Source organism: Pelobates fuscus, chromosome 7, assembly GCF_036172605.1.
Source record: "Pelobates fuscus isolate aPelFus1 chromosome 7, aPelFus1.pri, whole genome shotgun sequence".
In the NCBI taxonomy this organism is placed as follows: Eukaryota; Metazoa; Chordata; class Amphibia; order Anura; family Pelobatidae; genus Pelobates; species Pelobates fuscus.
The window spans coordinates 185,808,935-185,828,581 of NC_086323.1; the positions used below are offsets into that span (position 1 = coordinate 185,808,935).

Sequence of the window (19,647 nt, forward strand, 5' to 3'; positions counted from 1 at the left end):
TTACTTATCATGTACTTAAATTGAGAATACATGTATTTTGTAACATAGAATGTATTGAGAGTTTGCACTTATTAACTTGCCTTCTCATCTTTACCCTCAGAGGACACGTGTGGTTTACAGAAAGCAACAATTACATTTTATTTTTCCGCTGAAGCCATGTGTTCGTTTTTATTAATATTAATATATTAATCTCTATAAGAGATATTGAAACTTTTAGAAGCTGCTGATTACCGGTCACTAAATGTTACATTTTATAGATTGGAAACAGACAATAATTACCTACTGTAGTAGTTATTAAAACTATTACTGACGTCTACTGGTAAGTTATTGTGACAAGTATAGAAACAAGCCCAGCAGTGGTGAAATGGGATTATAAATAGCACTAAAGTGTACTTTTTTTTTTTTATTACAATTAAAGAAACTCTCCAGGCATCAGAATTAAGTTGTCAAGGTGTGAGGAGGTCCCTGGGCGCCAACTTACCTCAAAGGGTTAAACCTGGTTTAACCCCAACCCAATCATTCTGCCCAGCTATTTCGGCCACAATCCAGAGCTTAAATCAGGAAGCCTTGGACTGGGAGCCGCTGATAGGCTGTAAGCAATATTTGATGCTGCCAAGTTGCAAAGCATATTTCTCAATCTGTTTTGTGCATGTGGAGAACTCCAAGGCCTCCTAATTCAAGCCTCGGAGTGCAACTGAACTAGATGAATAAAGAGATCAGACACCAGATTCAAAACTTGAGGATAACTTTGGGTTAACATGTTCATTAATGGTTTAATCGCTTGAGGTAAGCTGGTGTCCTGGAACTTCCTCTCACCATAACATTCATTTATTATAAAATCTAGCTATTTCTAAATGTTTTACTTGAAAGACAAAACATTCCATCTCCATATTTAGACCAATAGCTTTAAAAGGCGGTGTTCTTCTCACTTCAAAACTTTATTAACTTTTTTGTAATTCAAAATTTTAATTAAGCTGATACAGAGTACAACAATTACAGCAATTACATCATCATATACAATAGTCATATTATTGAAGATACAATTTGTAGGAGTAGCAGCACCAGGACTGCACAGTCTTGTCTGGAGTGTAATTTAAGAGATGTTTGAAAATACAATGGTACATAATTAAAAGATACAATTGAGGCAATGAAAAGATATTACGTGGGTCTGCCTGAACTTCTACAGCCTGATCCTTTGCATCAGCCAACATTAAGGGGCAATGCTTAGAGGTTGTGTTTTTTAAACTCCAAATGTATAATTTCTGTTCACAATAAAATGATGAAGGGGTCGAATAATCTGGTGATAATGTATTTATAGTTGAGGATTGATCAGAATATACCCATGTGTATTTATGTTTATTATAAAAGTACACCCACCGTGTGTTTTTTTTTGGGGGGGGTTTATTCCCATTAGTTGTTTTCATATAGTATTTTGGATAATTTCTTTATTCATTGGAAAATGTTATCACTAAATTTTTTTTAAAGACAACCGTTTGTAACCAAGGGATAATGCTGCTGTCAAAGTGCAAAATCCCAGTAGAGTGGGTAAAACTGACCTAGTACCAGGATTCTTAAATATAACACGGGTCCTAGTTGCATTTAGTGTTCTGTCCCACTGGTTCAAAATTGCTTCACGGGCTCCATGCCATTTACCTGGCCCAGTTAAACGGTACTGGTAAGGTGTGCAAGGGCCAAATAAGATTTTCAATGCCAGCCTAGGATCTGTGAAAAAGAGACGAAGTATTTTGGGACGGTTTCCTATCTCCTTAGAAACCTCATCGAGGTATTCAATATAATGTGCTTGAAAGATCTGCGTTTTTCCACTCCCGAACCTGAATAAAAAAATGTTTTCATTATTTATTGAGAATGAACTGAAAAAAAATATATAACGTTTAAATTTTGTTCCTTGATCATTTCTGGAACCTGGAGCCTCAGACTTTTTTTGCGAGCAGTCAAAATTGCTTCATTCAATCAATGTTTTTTTGGTTTTCATTAGCTTAAGATTTTGAATTTATTTTTTACAAGTAAAAGTTTAGATTTAAATGGTATTTAAGTGGAATTACAAACCTATAATGTGGTTGAAATTTTAAGAAATATTCAATCTTTTAGAAGCTGCTGATTACCAGTCATTAAATGTTATGTTTTGTAGAATGGAAACAGACAATTACCTACTGTAGTAAAAGTTATTTAAGCTATTACTAACTTCTACTGGTAAATTATTGTGACAAGTATTTTGGTGTACTTTGTATAATTGACTAGAAGACTTCACACTATTTTATCCACTTCAGACATTTCTTCAGACCTCTCCTCAGTCTACTTCATACTCCTCCACAAGCGATGTATCTACCACAAGGCTGGCAAGGCATTTGCCATGGGCGGCACTTTCAGGGGGGCAGCAAAAAAAGTCACCCCCCAAACACCTTGGCAAATGCCTTGCCAGCCTCTTGTCCTGGGGGGCCCAGGAGCTGGCATCACTGCGGGCCGCGACTGAGCAAACTCTCACAAGCTCTCTCCTGCTCAGCTCCCTCACCAGCTCCGCAGTGATGACGGATCCGGAATATGACATCACTCTGGCCTCGGCATCACTGCGAGGCGCGCGAGGGAGCAGAGCAGGAAGATCAGAGCTCCCTTGCCACCTGCCTCCACTGTGCCTGCCAGCCCGCCTGTCTGCCAATCAGCAGTCAGCCCCACTGGACCCAAAGGTAGGGAGGCTGGGGGGATTGAACTTTAAACTTTTTTTTAAAATTGTAAGTGTGTTAGTGTGTTTGTTTGTGTGTGTCTGCTAATGTGTGTGTGTGTGTTAGTGAGTGTATTAGTGTGAATGTGTTTGAGTGTGTTAGTGTGTGTGTGTGTGTGTGTGTCTGACTGTCAGAGAGTGTATATGTTTTTGTCAGTGAGTGTGTTTGTCAGTGTGTGTATGCATGTCTGTCACTGAGAGTGTGTGTCTGTCAGTAAATGTGTATGTCAGTCAGGGAATGTGTATGTCTGTCAGTGAATGTGTGTGTCTGACACTGAGTGTATATGTTTTTGTCAGTGAGTGTGTATGTGTGCTTGTCACTGAGAGTGTATATGTTTTTTTTTGTCTGTGAGTGTGTTTGTCAGTGTTTGTATGCATGTCTGTCACTGAGAGTGTGTGTCTCTCAGTAAATGCATATGTCTGTCAGGGAATGTGTATGTCTGTCAGTGTGTATTGGTCAGTTAATGTCAATGTTTGTATCTTGTTAGTAAGTGTGTATGTGTGTATCAGTGAATGCGTGTCTATCGATGTGTATGTGTGTCTGTCGGTGAACGTGTGTGTATATCGGTGAATGTGAGTGTGTGTGTGTAACTGTGAATGAGGGAGTGTGTATGTCTGTGAATGTGTATGTTTCAGTGAAAGTGTGTGTTGGTTAAACAGTTTGTGACAATGACTGTGTATCTGTCCGTGAATCTGTCAGTGCATGCATCAGTGAGGGCATGTGTCTGTCAGGAAGAGAAATTTGGAAAAGGGAGGGGTGCCTGAGTTGTGTCATGCCTAGGGCAGCACAAAAGCAGAATACACCACTGCCCTACACCTACTTCAAAACTCTGCTCTCTTCAGATACCTCTATCTACTTAATTGTGCATTTGAATATTGTGTATAGCATGCATGTGTCTGAGCCTGCACTTAGTAACTGTATATCTGTTTGACAAGCAAACTGTATTTGCATGATGCATGTCTCCTATGTATCCCCCTTCAGCACTGTCCCATCGTCATGCACCCCCTCCAATGCATAATTTCAGCATAATCACATTGACACATATCTGGTTTGGTAATAGAAATTTCATTTTTTACCATTTTTCCTTCTTTTTGTTGCTTTTTATAGCATATGCTTCCATCGTTCTCGCTGCAGGAAGCTGAGCTGCACCTGAAAAAGAAAGTTTCCTGTTTAAAAATTCAATACATTGACCTAACATACATTTGGCAAATGGTTCACTGAGGTTTCCATAATTATTTTTCTTTAGACTGCATTTCTTCTCTGATAATATTATAAATATTACAGTGGAGATCATGATACTGCTCCCATCTGTTCAAGACATTTGAGATTGTGCCGACTGATGTTGGACTCATACCTTAAGGTTCTTCAAACTGGCTCTAAGAAAACAGGATTTTTTTCTCTTCTGTTTACAGCCATTTTGCTACATTGTGGTATATATTTTTTTTTTCTATCACTACCAGAATCCCTCTATTCTTTCTTTTCAAATTAATATGACCAACAGTCTTGTCTTCAAGCTCCTTGTTATATTGCTTAAAGGGACACTATAGTCACCCAGCCCACTTCATCTCATTGAAGTGGTCTGGGTACAGTGACCCTCCCCCTTAGTCCTGCAATGTAATTCATGTAAGTTTTTGAGAAACTGCAATGCTTACTTTGCAGCACTAAAACTATCTCTAGTGGCTGTCAATCATACAGCCACAAGAGGCACATCCTGGTTGCTAAGGAACTTTTAGTTCCCAAAATAATGCTGGACGACCTTAGGCTCTGCATGAGGACATCCAGCATCAGTAAAATCAACATAGGAAAGCATTGAAGCAATGCTTTCCTATGGGGAAGGCCTAATGCGCTCCTTGGAGGAGGAGGCACAGCATTCACCCAGCGCCGAGGGACATACGCTCTAAATAAAGTTAAGTGACTAACGGGTTTTTAACTTTAGCTCCTGGGCGGGACCCCTTGGTTCTATAGTGTTAGTAATAAACAGTGAATGTAATAAAACTAAATTTCTAAATATAGTTCATTGAGTACAACGAGTTTTAGAAACATAAATAAGTCTCTGTATCATTGATGCTTACAGAGTTATTTACAAAAGTGTGCATTGCTGAGAATTCAAAGTGAACCATTTTGGCACAATGTTTTTGAGCTGAATATGGTTTCTGTGGTTTGTTTAATATAATAAATTACATTTTGGTCAAGCAACACTTTAATAAATCATTTTGAAAGTGGTGATGTAATGTAGTAAAATTGCAGCTAATAATAATAACAGTTTTCAAATAAAGTTTTGAAATGGCAAAACTCCTGCCCTCTTTTCCCTGTTCAAAAAGTAAACACATTTTTTTTACTCAAAAATGTATTTAAGGGGTTAAACTATTGAGGATGTCTCACACATGTATACCTCTAAACACTCTGGCTGCCCACCGAGCCTGCATTTCCGTTGTTGGCAGTATTGATCCAAGTGGTTGAATGAGTCCAAGGAAAGCCATTGTTGGTTTAGGCAAATGAATAGGAAATACATTTTTATACATAGACACCGGGTTTTCATTCAATTTCATGGCAGGGTCATCAATAAAGGGGTACATGGCATTGTAACCAGTAGCAAAAATAATCTCATCCAGCCTGCCAGTTTCAGTATTATCTTCAAAGATAACAGATTCTTCTTTAAATTCCTTGATTTGAGGTTTCACCTTGATCAGTCCATGAAGTATTTGGCAGGGAAGGTAATCATTCACAACTGGGTGTTTCAACCTAACATGTAGAAAAAAAAAAAAAAAAACTGAAAAAAACTTTCAAACACATATTAAAGGGACTTGCATCACTTGACAATATTTTTTTTGAACTAGCAATCAAACCGCTTTTAACCAATAATGTCGTTACAGCGCACTATGCTGTCCTGAATTGATTGGGCGTTAAAGCCATTGTGGCAGCATGGTACGTTTCAGCTCCAGGAACCGCTGGATACTCAAGCTTCTGGGGGACTGCCTATAGCTCAGAAAGACCCCCACCCGGGCAAATTAGGCCCCCACGGCCCATGTGATTGCTTTGACACATGACTACAATAGCAGGCAATGGATCTGCCTGTATATTTATATATACCGAACAAAATTATAAACACAACACTTTTGTTTTTGTCCCCATTTTTCATGGGCTGAACTTAGATCTAAGACTTTTTCTATGTACACAAAAGGCCTATTTCTCTCAAATATTGTTCACAGATCTGTGTTAGTGAGCACTTTGCCGAGATAATCCATCCACCTCACAGGCGTGGCATATCAAGATGCTGATTAGACAGCATGATTATTGCACAGGTGTGTCATGAGTTCAGCTTATGAAAAATGGGGGCAAAAACAAAAGTGTGGCGTTTATAATTTTGTTCAGTGTATATATATATATATATATATATATATATATAATTTCATGTAAGTGTATTTTTATATTAATATATACATAAATTAATATAAAAATAAATGTTTATAAACTTGCTATAATTGCATTTACTGGGCATGACTGTCAGCTACGGGAGTTTGTCAGCCAACCCCCACCCCGTCTCTTATACACCCTTCTTAGTTTCAAAACAGTCCACTAATGACAGACACAATGCATCATTATACAGCATCAGGAGAGAAAAACCCAGCTCTGGAGTCTGCGCTGCATGAATAACACTGATCATACTCCTCTTCGCACCCTGTTAGGATGTTGTAAGTTGAATAGATCTTCCAGCTACACATGTCTAAATCTGTCAGGAATGCCCAATGCACTTTCAAACATTCCTAGGGATAGGACAGTGATTGCTTAGATAAATATCCCCCTCCAGTGGGCGTGGAAAGCATAATAAAATCACATTTTCAACCTGCAGAGTGAGGCAACATCATCATTCAAAGCTAGAGCATTTAAATTAAACCATGGTCAGGCATGTCCCTTTAAAGTTTTAGCAATTCAGAATACAATCTAACTCAGTCCAGGCACAGCTAGGTACACGTTGCATTTGAGAAGCAGAAAGGAAAAATTTAGGGGTGAGTTATTAAAATTTTCTGTTGTAAAAAGTTGTACAAAAATGTAAAAAGGGGAGACGACACCAATATAATGTGCTTGCTTGTTCAACTGGTCTCCATGGTAATTACCCACTTTTAGTACAGTAGACCATTTTTAGAACACGACAGTTTGATAAATAGTTTGATAAATTGCTTCTGTTTATCCTCCTCTAACTGTACTGTCTATGATGTGCAAGGACTCAGTGTAATGAACTAAATAACAATGGAGGTGATCTGTTCCTGTATATAAGCCTAATACAGGAATGTGGATTTCTGCATTTAGCATTATTTCTCAAACCTCACTAACACATACTCGTGAAATATAACTTTAGAGATGAATAAAGCCAAAACAAAATCCAGTGACAGTTCCCCTCTGATGCTGCTGTCAAGTACTAATACTAAATATTTACTGTCAGTTTTTTTTTTTCAGTAAATGCGTGTTTCTCTGTATTATAAAAAAAGATGGTACGCCAAAGAAGATAACTAATAATAATCTATGGGCTGGAAATAAGAAGGGAAGGATGGAAAAAAAGAGCTGTAGCCCACAGATATGTAAATGGTTACTCCAAGCATCATAACCACTACAGACCACTGTAATCCTAAGAGCACACTCAGCCATTGAATGAATATCTCTGCAATAATATGCACAGAACTGACATTAGTTACCTCAGACAAGTAACTGAATAGCTCTGCATATGCAGCACTTTAAGATGAAACGCTGCACATACAGACTTTGAATAACCATTTAATATGTTTCAATGTCAAATGCTGAAAGAATGACACGATATATGGAAATCAATAGCTTACCAACTGTTCCAAAATACAGACAGCAGTTACAAAGTAAGGACATTTTAAATAAAGTGATAACCATTAAGATAATTTCCTGACACAAAACATGTATTTTTCAATATGATTAATATTAGTAAGTATTTGCTAATGCACACATAAAGCATGTGTACTACAACCATGTGAGTTTGCACAAGCAGCATGATGCAACTATTAAGCTATATTCATATGCACAATTACCTGTTTGTAGGTTCCAAACCATAATTGCTATGATCAAACCACTTGCCAAAGAATTTCTCATTTAACTTGGCTGCAACAGCAAAAGGAAGCATATTCTTGAGCAAAATTCTGCTGCGTCTTAAAAGGACCATGTCAATAGGGAAACCATTATGTGATATGCGGCTGACAATCCAGGTCCCCTGCCTGGTGCTGAGAAAGACCTAGGGAGCACAGCATCAGTTAAATACCTTGTCAGGTAATTTACAACTGAAGAGGAAATGATTTTCAATTACATTTGATAAATTAGATGTGAATCAACACAATAAAGTACAAAACCTCCGAAATGGTGATACAATTTTAAAAAAGTGTGAAGTTTTTAAACATGTACAACTTAAAACATAACACTCAATGCTATACTCCAGTTAATTAAAACAACCAATAATATATGATGCTTTTTTACAGTATATGATATGATATATAATATCTAGCATTGCTCCCCTCTAATCACACAATGCACGAGAGCATAGTACATGATCTCTTCTTTACAGAATCCTGTAAAGCTCAGCTAATAAGTCCATATCAGGCTTTTTCTCTGACATTTTCTTCCAATAGAATCCACCATATTTGAGAGTCTGGTTTATATAAAGATATTATCAACTCCCTCTTCCATTTTGAGCCCAATCATTTTTGTCTTTACAGTTATTTGATCTCATGTGGTTTCTCAGATTAGTTCCTATTTTTTCATATGTGAGCATGTTGTTGAACTGATATATGCCATCAGACAGAGGTCTATTATATCACATATATCAACCTTATTAAATGACATATTTGCTTCTGTTCATGCAATTATAGTAAGGCACATTGGCGTGTTGTAGGGTGGTTAATAATTTCTGCATTATCTAGCTTCTATTCTTGGCTATTATTGGCTTCCTGCATAATTCTGACTTTAGACTATCTAGTCACCAACTGTGGGTAATAACCAAGCCTGATCCTACATACAGTATCTCACAAAAGCGAGTACACCCCTCACATTTGTGTCAATATTTTATTATATCTTGAAAAAATTACACTCTGCTACAATGTAAAGTAGTAACTGTACAGCCTGTATAACAGTGTAAATTTGCTGTCCCCTCAAAATAACACACATCCATTAATGTCTAAACCGTTGGCAACAAAAGTGAGTACATCCTTAAATGGAAATGTCCAAATCAGGCCCAACGTGTCAATATTTTGTGTGGCCACCATTATTTTCCAGCACTGCCTTAACCCTCATGGGCATGGAGTTCACCAGAGCTTGCCACTGGCGTCCTCTTCCACTCCTCCTGCTGGTGAATGTTAGAAACCTTGCATTCCCCACCTTCCGTTTGAGGATGCCACAGAGATGCTCAATAGGCTTTAGGTCTGGAGACATGCTTGGCTAGTCCATCACCTTTACCTTCAGCTTCTTTAGCAAGGCAGTGATCATGTTGGAGGTGTGTTTGGGGTCGTTATCATGTTGGAATACTACCCTGCGGCCCAGTCTCCGAAGAGAGGGGATCATGCTCTGCTTCAGTATGTCACAGTTCATGTTGGCATTCATGGTTCCCTCAATGAACTGGAGCTCCCCAGTGCCAGCAGCACTCATGCAGGCTCAGACCATAACACTTCCACCACCATGCTTGACTGTAGACTAGACACAATTAGACTAGTCTTTGTACTCCTCACCTGGTTGCCGCCACACACACTTGACACCACCTGAACCAAATTTAGTGGAACCTGTCCTGTGAAACAGCTGTATGGTATTGCTCACTGTGCTGCAGCTCAGTTTCAGGGTTTTGGCAATCTTCTTATAGCCTAGGTCATCTTTATGTAGAGCAGCAATTTTTTTTTCAGATCCTCAGAGAGTTCATATATACCAATAGGTGCCATGTTGAACTTCCAGTGACCAGTATGAGAGAGCGTGAGAGCGGTAACACCAAATTTAACACACCTGCTCCCCATTCACATCTGAGACCTTGTAACATGACACCGGGGAGGGAAAATGGCTAATTGGGTCCAATTACAACATTTCCAATTAGGGATGTACTCACTTTTGTTGCCAACGGTTTAGACATGAATGGCTGTGTGTTGAGTAATTTTGAGGGTACAGCACATTTACACTGTTATATAGGCTGTACACTTACTACTTTACCTTGTAGCAGAGTATCATTTCTTCAGTGTTGTCACATGAAAATATATAATATTTACAAAAATGTGAGGTGTGTAATCACTTTTGTGAGATACTGTATATACAGTCCTTATTTATTTCATATGACATACTTCTGAGCTGCACATCTGGATCGTCACAGAGGTCAGAAGAAGGCAGGTACTACCCAAAGGCAATTAGGCATTTGTCTGGAGTGTCAGCCAAAATGGGGTGTTCAACAGCTCCATAACCTAAGGGGAGATAAAATTATGTCCTCTGAGTTGTCTAACTATGTACTCAATTATGAGGACATTTTGTGGACTGCATCTACTGCAGGTGGAAATCACTGGCAGTACTCCTTCATGATTTAGATAAGCTAACAATTGCTCTGAGAGGGATCTGTCCTGAGAGATATCTTTGTCGGAGATGCAAACTTCAGGTTCCACCCAGTGAACCACTAGGGAACATGTCCACATTAGATACCCCCTGCTCTATAGAGGGACCCAAACAATGTTTTCTACGGTTCTGTCTTCATTATTTATGCCACTACATAGAATGTGATGCTGTATCGGAGTGTATGAGACATGGCATAGCAGTGTATAATGCATTATGTATGACACTCTCCCATATATGACAACTAAACATGTATGGCACTTGCCCTCCTCTGTGAACCAATGCTATGATGCTGTAATATGTGACACTATTACTGCATGACAAATAAACAAAGGTGCATGGCACAGTTACCCACTAAGTGAGAAAACTCTAAAATATTCAGTTAGCAATATTCTATGTATATGCCGCAATGCAATATGTTACCCTTATTCCACACAGTGTGCTTCAATACTTTACCAGCTGCTTGAGATCTCACTAATGTACAGCCTCATTGCTTTTGCATGAGAGCAATGGCTGTAATTATCTTTTAATTCTATCTGGCCATCATCTTCAAGTTGCACTTTTTAACCTTTACCGTACAAGTTCACAGGGTATCTAGATAAGTACTTTGTATAAAAAAGGTTTAATAAGTAGATCTCAGCTCATAGGGAGGGCCTCTTTACTTTTTGTATTGGTCGATGTATATTGTACTATCTTTTCCCCTAATTGTACAAATCTGCAGAATATGTTGGCACTTTTGAAACACATGTAATAATAATAATAATAATAATAATAATAAATCTAGTATAATGTTCTGGTATTACTAATTTCCTTGACAATTTTTCAATATTCCAGGACATTGTTTGACATAATGCAAGATGACTCAAGAACAGCTAAAAAACAAAAACAAATGAAAGTACATTTTAGATCAGCTACCTGTTTCGCTGAAAAACTTATTTCAGCAGCTATATCTCCAGCAGAGTTCCCAGCGCCCACTACTAACACTGTCTTTCCACGGTAATCTTCAGGCATTTTATAAAATCGACTATGAATGTAGCGACCTCTGAAACGTTCAATACCTATGGAAAAGGAGGTCAAAGTTACATATTTGCATGCTTTCTTTTGCATTCTTGCATGGGGTACATTATGTACTTATTGTGGAGTTTAATTTAACCATGGAACTGACTTTTTGGGTAAGGTAAAGTGGGGGGCCCCAGCTCTTTGTTAGATATTAATTTCATAACGCCACAGCACATGGTGTGAAAAAAGGGGAAATGACTATTCACCATACTACTTCTTGATGAATGGTTATCATCCACCCCATATGTTGGGTGGAGTAAGAAGACAGATAATAGTCATGGGCCCCCACTGGTGGGGTTATCAGGACATGACATTTGCTTTTAATTATGAATACACTACTCATCTTGCACTGGGTATGATTTAATCATCTTAGAGACCACATATGGGTTTTATTTTTGCATTTCTATGTTGCTTACTGCTGTGACCTTGACCCTTGCCTCTCTTCTCATGATCCAGCTTGTGTCCATGCCCCTATGAAATGCCTTACTTCTATGCTCTCTCCTCAAGTTTCCGTAAAACGCTTTATGACTCTATTCTTTCGATCCCTTCTTTCTATGTCCCCATGTCTCAATATGTGTATATCTCTCCTACCAACTAACTACCAGTCTTTTTTCATAAAAACTAATAGACATGGAAGGAAGAGACCTGAGGATGTGCATCTCTCTAATGTTGGCTTTGGAACGCTGAGAGGAAAGGGAAATATTGTCTTTTAATGTAACAGAACAAATCAAGCAAAAAAGGCACTAGTGGTATAGTGATAAAATATTAATGTAACACAGCTTGCCTGTGCAGGCTAATAAGCTAGAGTTATGCATCTTTCTGCGCTTTAAGAGAAATACGAACCTGGGAAACTATTAAGAGGTAAATAAGGATCTGAAAAATGGCCACTACAAACGATAACTGCATCAAATGTCGCATGTTCCTTTATCCCATTCTTTTCTGTTACAATGTTCCATTGTCCTGTTATGTCAAAATCTGAATGTTTTGTCACACTGCAAACTTCAGTCTGTGGAAAAAATACAGTTACCAATGCACTCTGAAACAAGTTTATTATGTAATTTTTGTTATACAAATATATAGATAACTTTGGTTTCTCTTATGCATGTGGTTGTACATCAGCCACAACATTAAAACCACCTGCCTAAGATCGTTTAGGTTACACTCATGCTGCCAACAGCTCTGATGCACCAAGGCATGAACTCCACAAGACTTCTGAAGGTGTCCTGTGATAGCTGGCACTAAGACATTAGCAATAGATCATTTAAGTCTTTCAGGTTGCAAGGTGGGGCATCCGTGGATCGGAAGTGTTGTTCCAGCACATCCCACAGATGCTCAATCAAATTGAGATCTTGAAGATTTGGAGGCCAAGGCAATACCATGAACTCTTTTTCATGTTCCTCAAAACATTACTGAACAATTTTTGCACTATGTCCCTCACACCGGTTCACTAGTTGTCCTTCTTTGCACCACTTTGTGTAGGTACAAGCCACTGCATACCGCAAACACCCCACAAGACTTGCTATTTTGGAGATACTCTGACCCAGTTGTCTAGCCTTCATTATTTGGCCTTTGTCAAATACACCGAGATCTTTTCTCTTGCTCTTTTTTCCTGCTACCAACACGTGAAATTCTAAAACTGACTGTTCGCTTACTGCCTAATATATTCCTCCTCTTGACAGGTGCCATTGTAATGATATAATCAATGTTATTCACTGCACCTGTCAGTGGGTTTGATGCTGAGGCTGATCAATGTATTTCACATACTTTATATTATGCTACCTACATTGTGGATATTGTGCTGCTGCTTGTTAATGCTTGATACATGAAGAGCAGTGAGCATAGCCCATTCACATTGGGAGCAAAAATAAATGTATTATTGCATTTAAAAGTCCTATCAACTACAATTATATTATACAAAGATAAGGCTAATTATGTGGCCCATTTAAGATATGTCACATAAGATAACATACCCTCATCATTGCTACTGTAAATGACGACATTAAAATATATAATATTCAAAAGTGATTTTAGATGGGGGTATATTTAGAAGCTTTTTAACTTGCGACAGTAAATACGAATAATTCAGATAAAGTAAAAAGAAATGCAATAATATTTTTTAAGCTCTATTATTTTTTCCAAATTATCAGAATAAAGAAAATAAATAACTTACTTTTATTTGTATTTTCTCAGCTATCTAAAATATATTAAATAATGATTTTGACTCAATGAATGTCTCCCAACACCCTCTTTATTTGTTTCTTGTGGAAGAACCTACAATACAATATCTTCTACGTTAATAATCATGTTACAGTGTTAGTTTTGACTGGTGGTTTTCCATCCTGTGCTGATGCATACCCCATAATAACACATTTTGGAGGTTCACAATATTTTCCATTAGGAATTTTACTAAAACGTGGACCACTGGGGTGAGTGGACAGAGAGGATCTTGACTTTCAAATGTATTGAAAGAACCAAAAACAAAATTTGTTTTTAAATATTACATTTTTTTCGATATTAATCATGAAAATTAAGGTTTAGTTAATAACTACAGAGAGATTTATTGATTTTAAATTGGTTTGTGAAGTTTTTGCTTACATTGAACTGTATATGTTTCCGTAGCTTGAAATGGTCTGCATAAAGTTGGAGGTATTCCAATATCTTTGAATGATGTGGATATACAGGAAAATCACTTGGCATAGGGAAATCACTATAAGACATCATCTCTTTGGAGGTATTGGTGGCCACAGAGCTGTATAAACTGCCTCTTCCTTCTTCAATATCATCCTGTATAATAAGTAAAGTATGATTACAATGAAAAATGGTGAAAAGAAAATTAGTGACTTGTTACTATATAATGTGAACCTACAATATAAATCATATTGCAAAAATTAGTATTTTGCATCCAAAAAAAGCAACACAAATCAGACAAAGTAATACATTAATGCTGGTGCACAAATGTAATTTAAAACAAATAACTGTTGCACACCATATTTGTTTATAATTTAGAGACAAAAAAGAAATTCAATGCACTACTAAGAAATAAACAGATCAGATGGCAGACTTCTAGGACATTTAGTAACACAACTTAATGTTAAAAAGCTATTCTACCAAAAATATGATGAGCAAAAGGAAAATAACTATAGATCATGCATAGATTTGTATCGTAATTTCATTTGGCAACCCCTCTCCTGCCTGCCGTTTTACCCCTTCCACAAATCCCCTGCAGCCCCCTTCCCAAAAAAAATGCCTCTCCCTCTAAAGCCTCTGCTCGGCCCATTAGAATAGAATTAATTTTTTACACAGCAAAATTAACAACAGTCTTTAGAGTCCAGTCCCAGGCACATTGCCACGTGCACAGTCACACACACAGTTACAGACAGTCACACATACAATTACAGGCAGACAGTCACATGCACACCATCAAAGGTAGATAGTCACACACACGAACACAGTTACAGGCAGCATCCCCCAATCACAGGCAGACAGTCAAACACACATAGTCACATGCAGATAGTCACGCACACAGTTACAGGCAGGCAGGCAGTCACAAACATACACAGTCACAGGCAGACAATCACACACACAGTCACAGACAGACAGTCACACACACAGTCACAGGCGGTCTCACACACACAAAATTACAGGAAGACAGTCACATGCACACAGTTATAGGCAGATAGTCACACACACAAACACAGTCACAGGCAGCATCCCCCAATCACAAGCACACAGTCACACACACATGGTCACATGCAGATAGTCACACACACACTCAGAGGCACACTGTCAAACACAGACAGTCACAGGCAGACACTCACACACACAGAGTCACAGGCAGGCAATCACACACACACAGTCACAGACAGACAGTCACACACACACACACACACACACACAGTTACAGGCAGGAAGTCACACACACACACAGTCACAGGCAGACAATCGCATGCACAGTCACAGGCAGACAGTCACACACACAGTCACAGGCAGTCACACACACACAGTTACAGGCAGACAGTCTCACACACACACAAAGTCACAGGAAGACAGTCAACACATACACCCACACACAAACATATACAAACAAACTCTCTCTTACTTAAAGACCATATGGGCTGGAGGAGGAGTGGATTAGCTGAAGTCCCTGGACTGGAATGTGATGTGATAACTATAAACAACCAGTTAAAAGGCTAATAGAAGGAGCTATTTGGAAGGCAAATCAAAGTGAGGGTATGTCTAATAACTGGCAGGGACATCTAGAAAATATAGAAAACATAATGAATTAAAGCAAACTCCTTACACAATTATGTAACTTCCATATCCCAAATCTAGGGCACCATAGCTCTCTCTGCATTCCCTCCTCCCTTGCACCCTCCTCCCCAGTGAATAAAGGGTTAAAAATTATATTTTTACTTACCTTATCCCAGGGCCGATGTCCCCCAGCTCCTGGCTCCACCCCCCTCCAACAGCCCACAACGAGACATATATTTAAGACATATACTATGCACTTACTGTGAATCTCCAAATTCCACCAACGTCAAAGCTTCTCTCAAAACATATTGGTTGCAAACCTTCTTCTAGACAGCTCTTGATTGCAGCTAGTCCACTTGCCCCACCACCTATTATAGCCACTTTTTTACTCATCTTGCCCTAAAATGTCGATATATAATGATAATCATGTCAGTTTAGAAAATTATGAGTTTCTTAAGGGATCATGGGGATGAAAGGTTTACAGGCACATTTCTAAAACCCATACAGTGGTACCTCGGTTTACAAACGTCTCAGTTAACATAATTTTCGGTTTACAAATGAAAATCCGATGAAAAATAATGCCTTAGTTTATGAATTTGTTTTGCAATATGAACCTGAAGTTTCCCCAGGATGCTTGCACCTGGGAGGTTTACAGCGCCGCCCCTGTGCATGCTGGAGTCTGTGTGTAGCACATGGCATTGAGTGTTGGGGTGTTCGAGTGTTTTTTGCATCGAGTTTTGGAGCCATTCTGGAATTTTTTTGCAGCAGTTTTGGGACTTTTTGGAACTTTTCTGGTGCATTTCTCAAGCAGTGGAAAGGTAGGGAGCTGAGCTTCGTCGTTTGCATGCCTTTTACTGTGTGTTCTGCATTGTGGGTTGGTTTCTATGCCAGCTCATTTTGACTTTGTTTTTACCTCCGGAACAGATTAATTGGTTTACAAATTTTTTGCAATACAAAACGTCCCGGAGAACGCATTAGATTTGTTAACCGAGGTTCCACTGTATATAACTATGAAAGACAAATATTTATCGTTTATGAATTTATATTCTTCATATGGAGTTTTACTCTATATAATAAAACAAGTCGTGCTCTAGTTTATTTCTGCTATTCAATACTGATGAATAGTGATGTCCCGAACGGTTCGATGGCGAATAGTTCCTGGCGAACATCGCGCGTTCGCGTTCGCCACGGACGGCGAACATATGCGATGTTCAGTCCGCCCCCTTTTCGTCATCATTGAGTAAACTTTGACCCTGTACCTCACAGTTAGCAGACACATTCCAGCCAATCAGCAGCAGACCCTCCCTCCCAGACCCTCCGACTTCCTAGACAGCATACAATTTAGATTAACTCTGAAGCTGCATTCATTTTTTTTGTGTGTGTTTGTGTTTATTATACATTATCCTCCATAGCCAGTAACCTGTGTTTATTATACATTATCCTCCCCATAACCAGTAACCTGTGTTTATTATACATTATCTTCCCCATAGCCAGTAACCTGTGTTTATTATACATTATCCTCCCATAGCCAGTAACCTGCGTTTATTATACATTATCCCCCCATAGCCAGTAACCAGTGTTTATTATACATTATCCCTCCCATAGCCAGTAACCTGTGTTTATTATACATTATCCTCCACATAGCCAGTAACCTGTGTTTATTATACATTATCCCCCATAGCCAGTAACCTGTGTTTATTATACATTATCCCCCCATAGCCAGTAACCTGTGTTTATTATACATTATCCCCCATAGCCAGTAACCTGTGCTTATTATACATTATCCTCCCATAGCCAGTAACCTGTGTTTATTATACATTATCCCTCCCATAACCAGTAACCTGTTTATTATACATTATCCCCCCCATAGCCAGTAACCTGTGTTTATTATACATTATCCTCCTCATAGCCAGTAACCTGTGTTTATTATACATTATCCCCCCCATAGCCAGTAACCTGTGTTTATGATACATTATCCCTCCATAGCCAGTAACCTGTGTTTATTATACATTATACTCCCATAGCCAGTAACCTGTGTTTATTATACATTATCCCTCCCATAGCCAGTAACTTGTGTTTATTATACATTATCCCCTCATAGCCAGTAACCTGTGTTTATTATACATTATCCACACATAGCCAGTAACCTGTGTTTATTATACATTATCCCCCCATAGCCAGTAACCTGTGTTTATTATACATTATCCCCCCATAGCCAGTAACCTGTGTTTATTATACATTATCTCTCCATAGCCAGTAACCTGTGTTTATTATACATTATCCTCCCATAGCCAGTAACCTGTGTTTATTATACATTATCCTCCTCATAGCCAGTAACCTGTGTTTATTATACATTATCCTCCCATAGCAAGTAACCTGTGTTTATGATATATTATCCCTCCATAGCCAGTAACCTGTGTTTATTATACATTATCCTCCTCATAGCCAGTAACCTGTGTTTATTATACATTATACTCCCATAGCCAGTAACCTGTGTTTATTATACATTATCCCTCCCATAGCCAGTAACCTGTGTTTATTATACATTATCCCTCCCATAGCCAGTAACCTGTGTTTATTATACATTATCCCCCCAATAGCCAGTAACCTGTGTTTATTATACATTATCCCCCATAGCAATTTATCGTTGGACCTTGGCAGCATGATGTCTTAGGCTGGCCCAGAGAGTGAGTGAGTGAGTGAGTGAATAATATAATATATATGTTCAGAAACATATTAGTAATATATGTAAATCAGGTTCATGCAAAGAGGGTGAAAAGGTATTAAAGAAAAACACACTTATTGCATCAAATTTACAAAGCCAAACTTTTAAAAGCTTTCCTCATTTCTTTCTCGGGATAAGGAATATATCAGTTGTAGACTGAGGATTTCCATCTGCCCAATCTTTAAATAATATGCACTGGAGTGTCAGTGTTGAAGGAGACCGAAGCTGCCCCTATTCTAAATGAAAAGCCCGAGACATGGATACAACCCAATCTTAGGAGTAGTGTTCTGATGTAGAAGATGAATTTAGCTGTAGTCAGAGGGATTCAGTGAGAGTAGTGGTGAAATGTGTGTGGCATGACTGAGTGTGGGTAAGTAAGAGTCAAGTATTTTAACTGGGCACTAGTTCTAGGTGGGATCAAGTGGTATAGCGGATGGATGAGTAGTTTGGTTCGTTTTAGAGGTTTGTAGATAAAGTATATAGTGATCATGAGTTTTAGCGATATCCAATATTTTTAAGGTGGTCCCAGTGCCACCACTCATATCTGGTGTCACAATAGCTTGCATTTAAAAAAAAAAAAAAATATTTTGACTGTACTATAATAGCAGTCAGTTTCCTTCACACGTGTGCGTTTCAGGGCCTGCCAGGGCACAGTGTCACACCAGTGCAACTCATATATATATACAAGGGTCTTGTTGTCACTTTTCGGGGACCCTTGGTGTTGTACGTGGCTGGGTGGAGGAAGAGACCTTCAATGACATCAGTGAAGACAAGGAACGGGACATGGCTAGCTTGGTATCCAACCTTGTGCAAATGGGGAGTTTGCGGTTGTGCAAATGGACTGTTTGCGGTTGTTTGCGGTGCGTTAAACGGGGAGTTTGGTCTGTCACTGTGAAGTGGGCATAACCCTTACACTACCTGATCGATACAACATCATACCTGATGTTTTAAAGCACGTTATTCCAAACAATTTAGGAATGTTAGGGGATTTATGCCCTTTATGGATTAAAACCAGACTCTGCATCAACTATGTTCTTTTTATATATGTCATCCTAACTAGCTCTAAGTATTAAACAAAAGAGTAAATTCATTTGTTCCCTCGTTTCATATTTCTTGGGACTTGGCTTTACTCAAAAGCACTAAGTGGTACCTATTTATAATTATCAGAATGTAAAGGGACACTCCACAGCAGTAACACAGACAAAAAAATAAATAAAAAATCAACAAATACAAAACAAACACTATTTAGTAGATATAACCCCAATGAAAACATGCATGCATAATCAT

General features: G+C 38.4%; 1 protein-coding gene across 1 annotated transcript in view; it reads right to left on the bottom strand.

Moving 5' to 3' along the window:
* Positions 1–1,401: 1,401 nt before the first annotated feature.
* Positions 1,402–19,647, bottom strand: part of LOC134568392 (dimethylaniline monooxygenase [N-oxide-forming] 2-like) — a 489,265-nt gene continuing 471,019 nt past the window's right edge. The window contains exons 2-9 of the mRNA XM_063426968.1: positions 15,897–16,036; positions 13,980–14,168; positions 12,228–12,390; positions 11,241–11,383; positions 7,790–7,989; positions 5,131–5,480; positions 3,815–3,887; positions 1,402–1,832 (exon numbers count right to left, since the gene is read on the bottom strand). Of these exons, the coding sequence (XP_063283038.1) occupies positions 1,469–1,832; positions 3,815–3,887; positions 5,131–5,480; positions 7,790–7,989; positions 11,241–11,383; positions 12,228–12,390; positions 13,980–14,168; positions 15,897–16,028 (1,614 nt within the window). The 5' untranslated portion in view covers positions 16,029–16,036 and the 3' untranslated portion in view covers positions 1,402–1,468. The remainder of the gene's footprint in view (positions 1,833–3,814; positions 3,888–5,130; positions 5,481–7,789; positions 7,990–11,240; positions 11,384–12,227; positions 12,391–13,979; positions 14,169–15,896; positions 16,037–19,647) is intronic.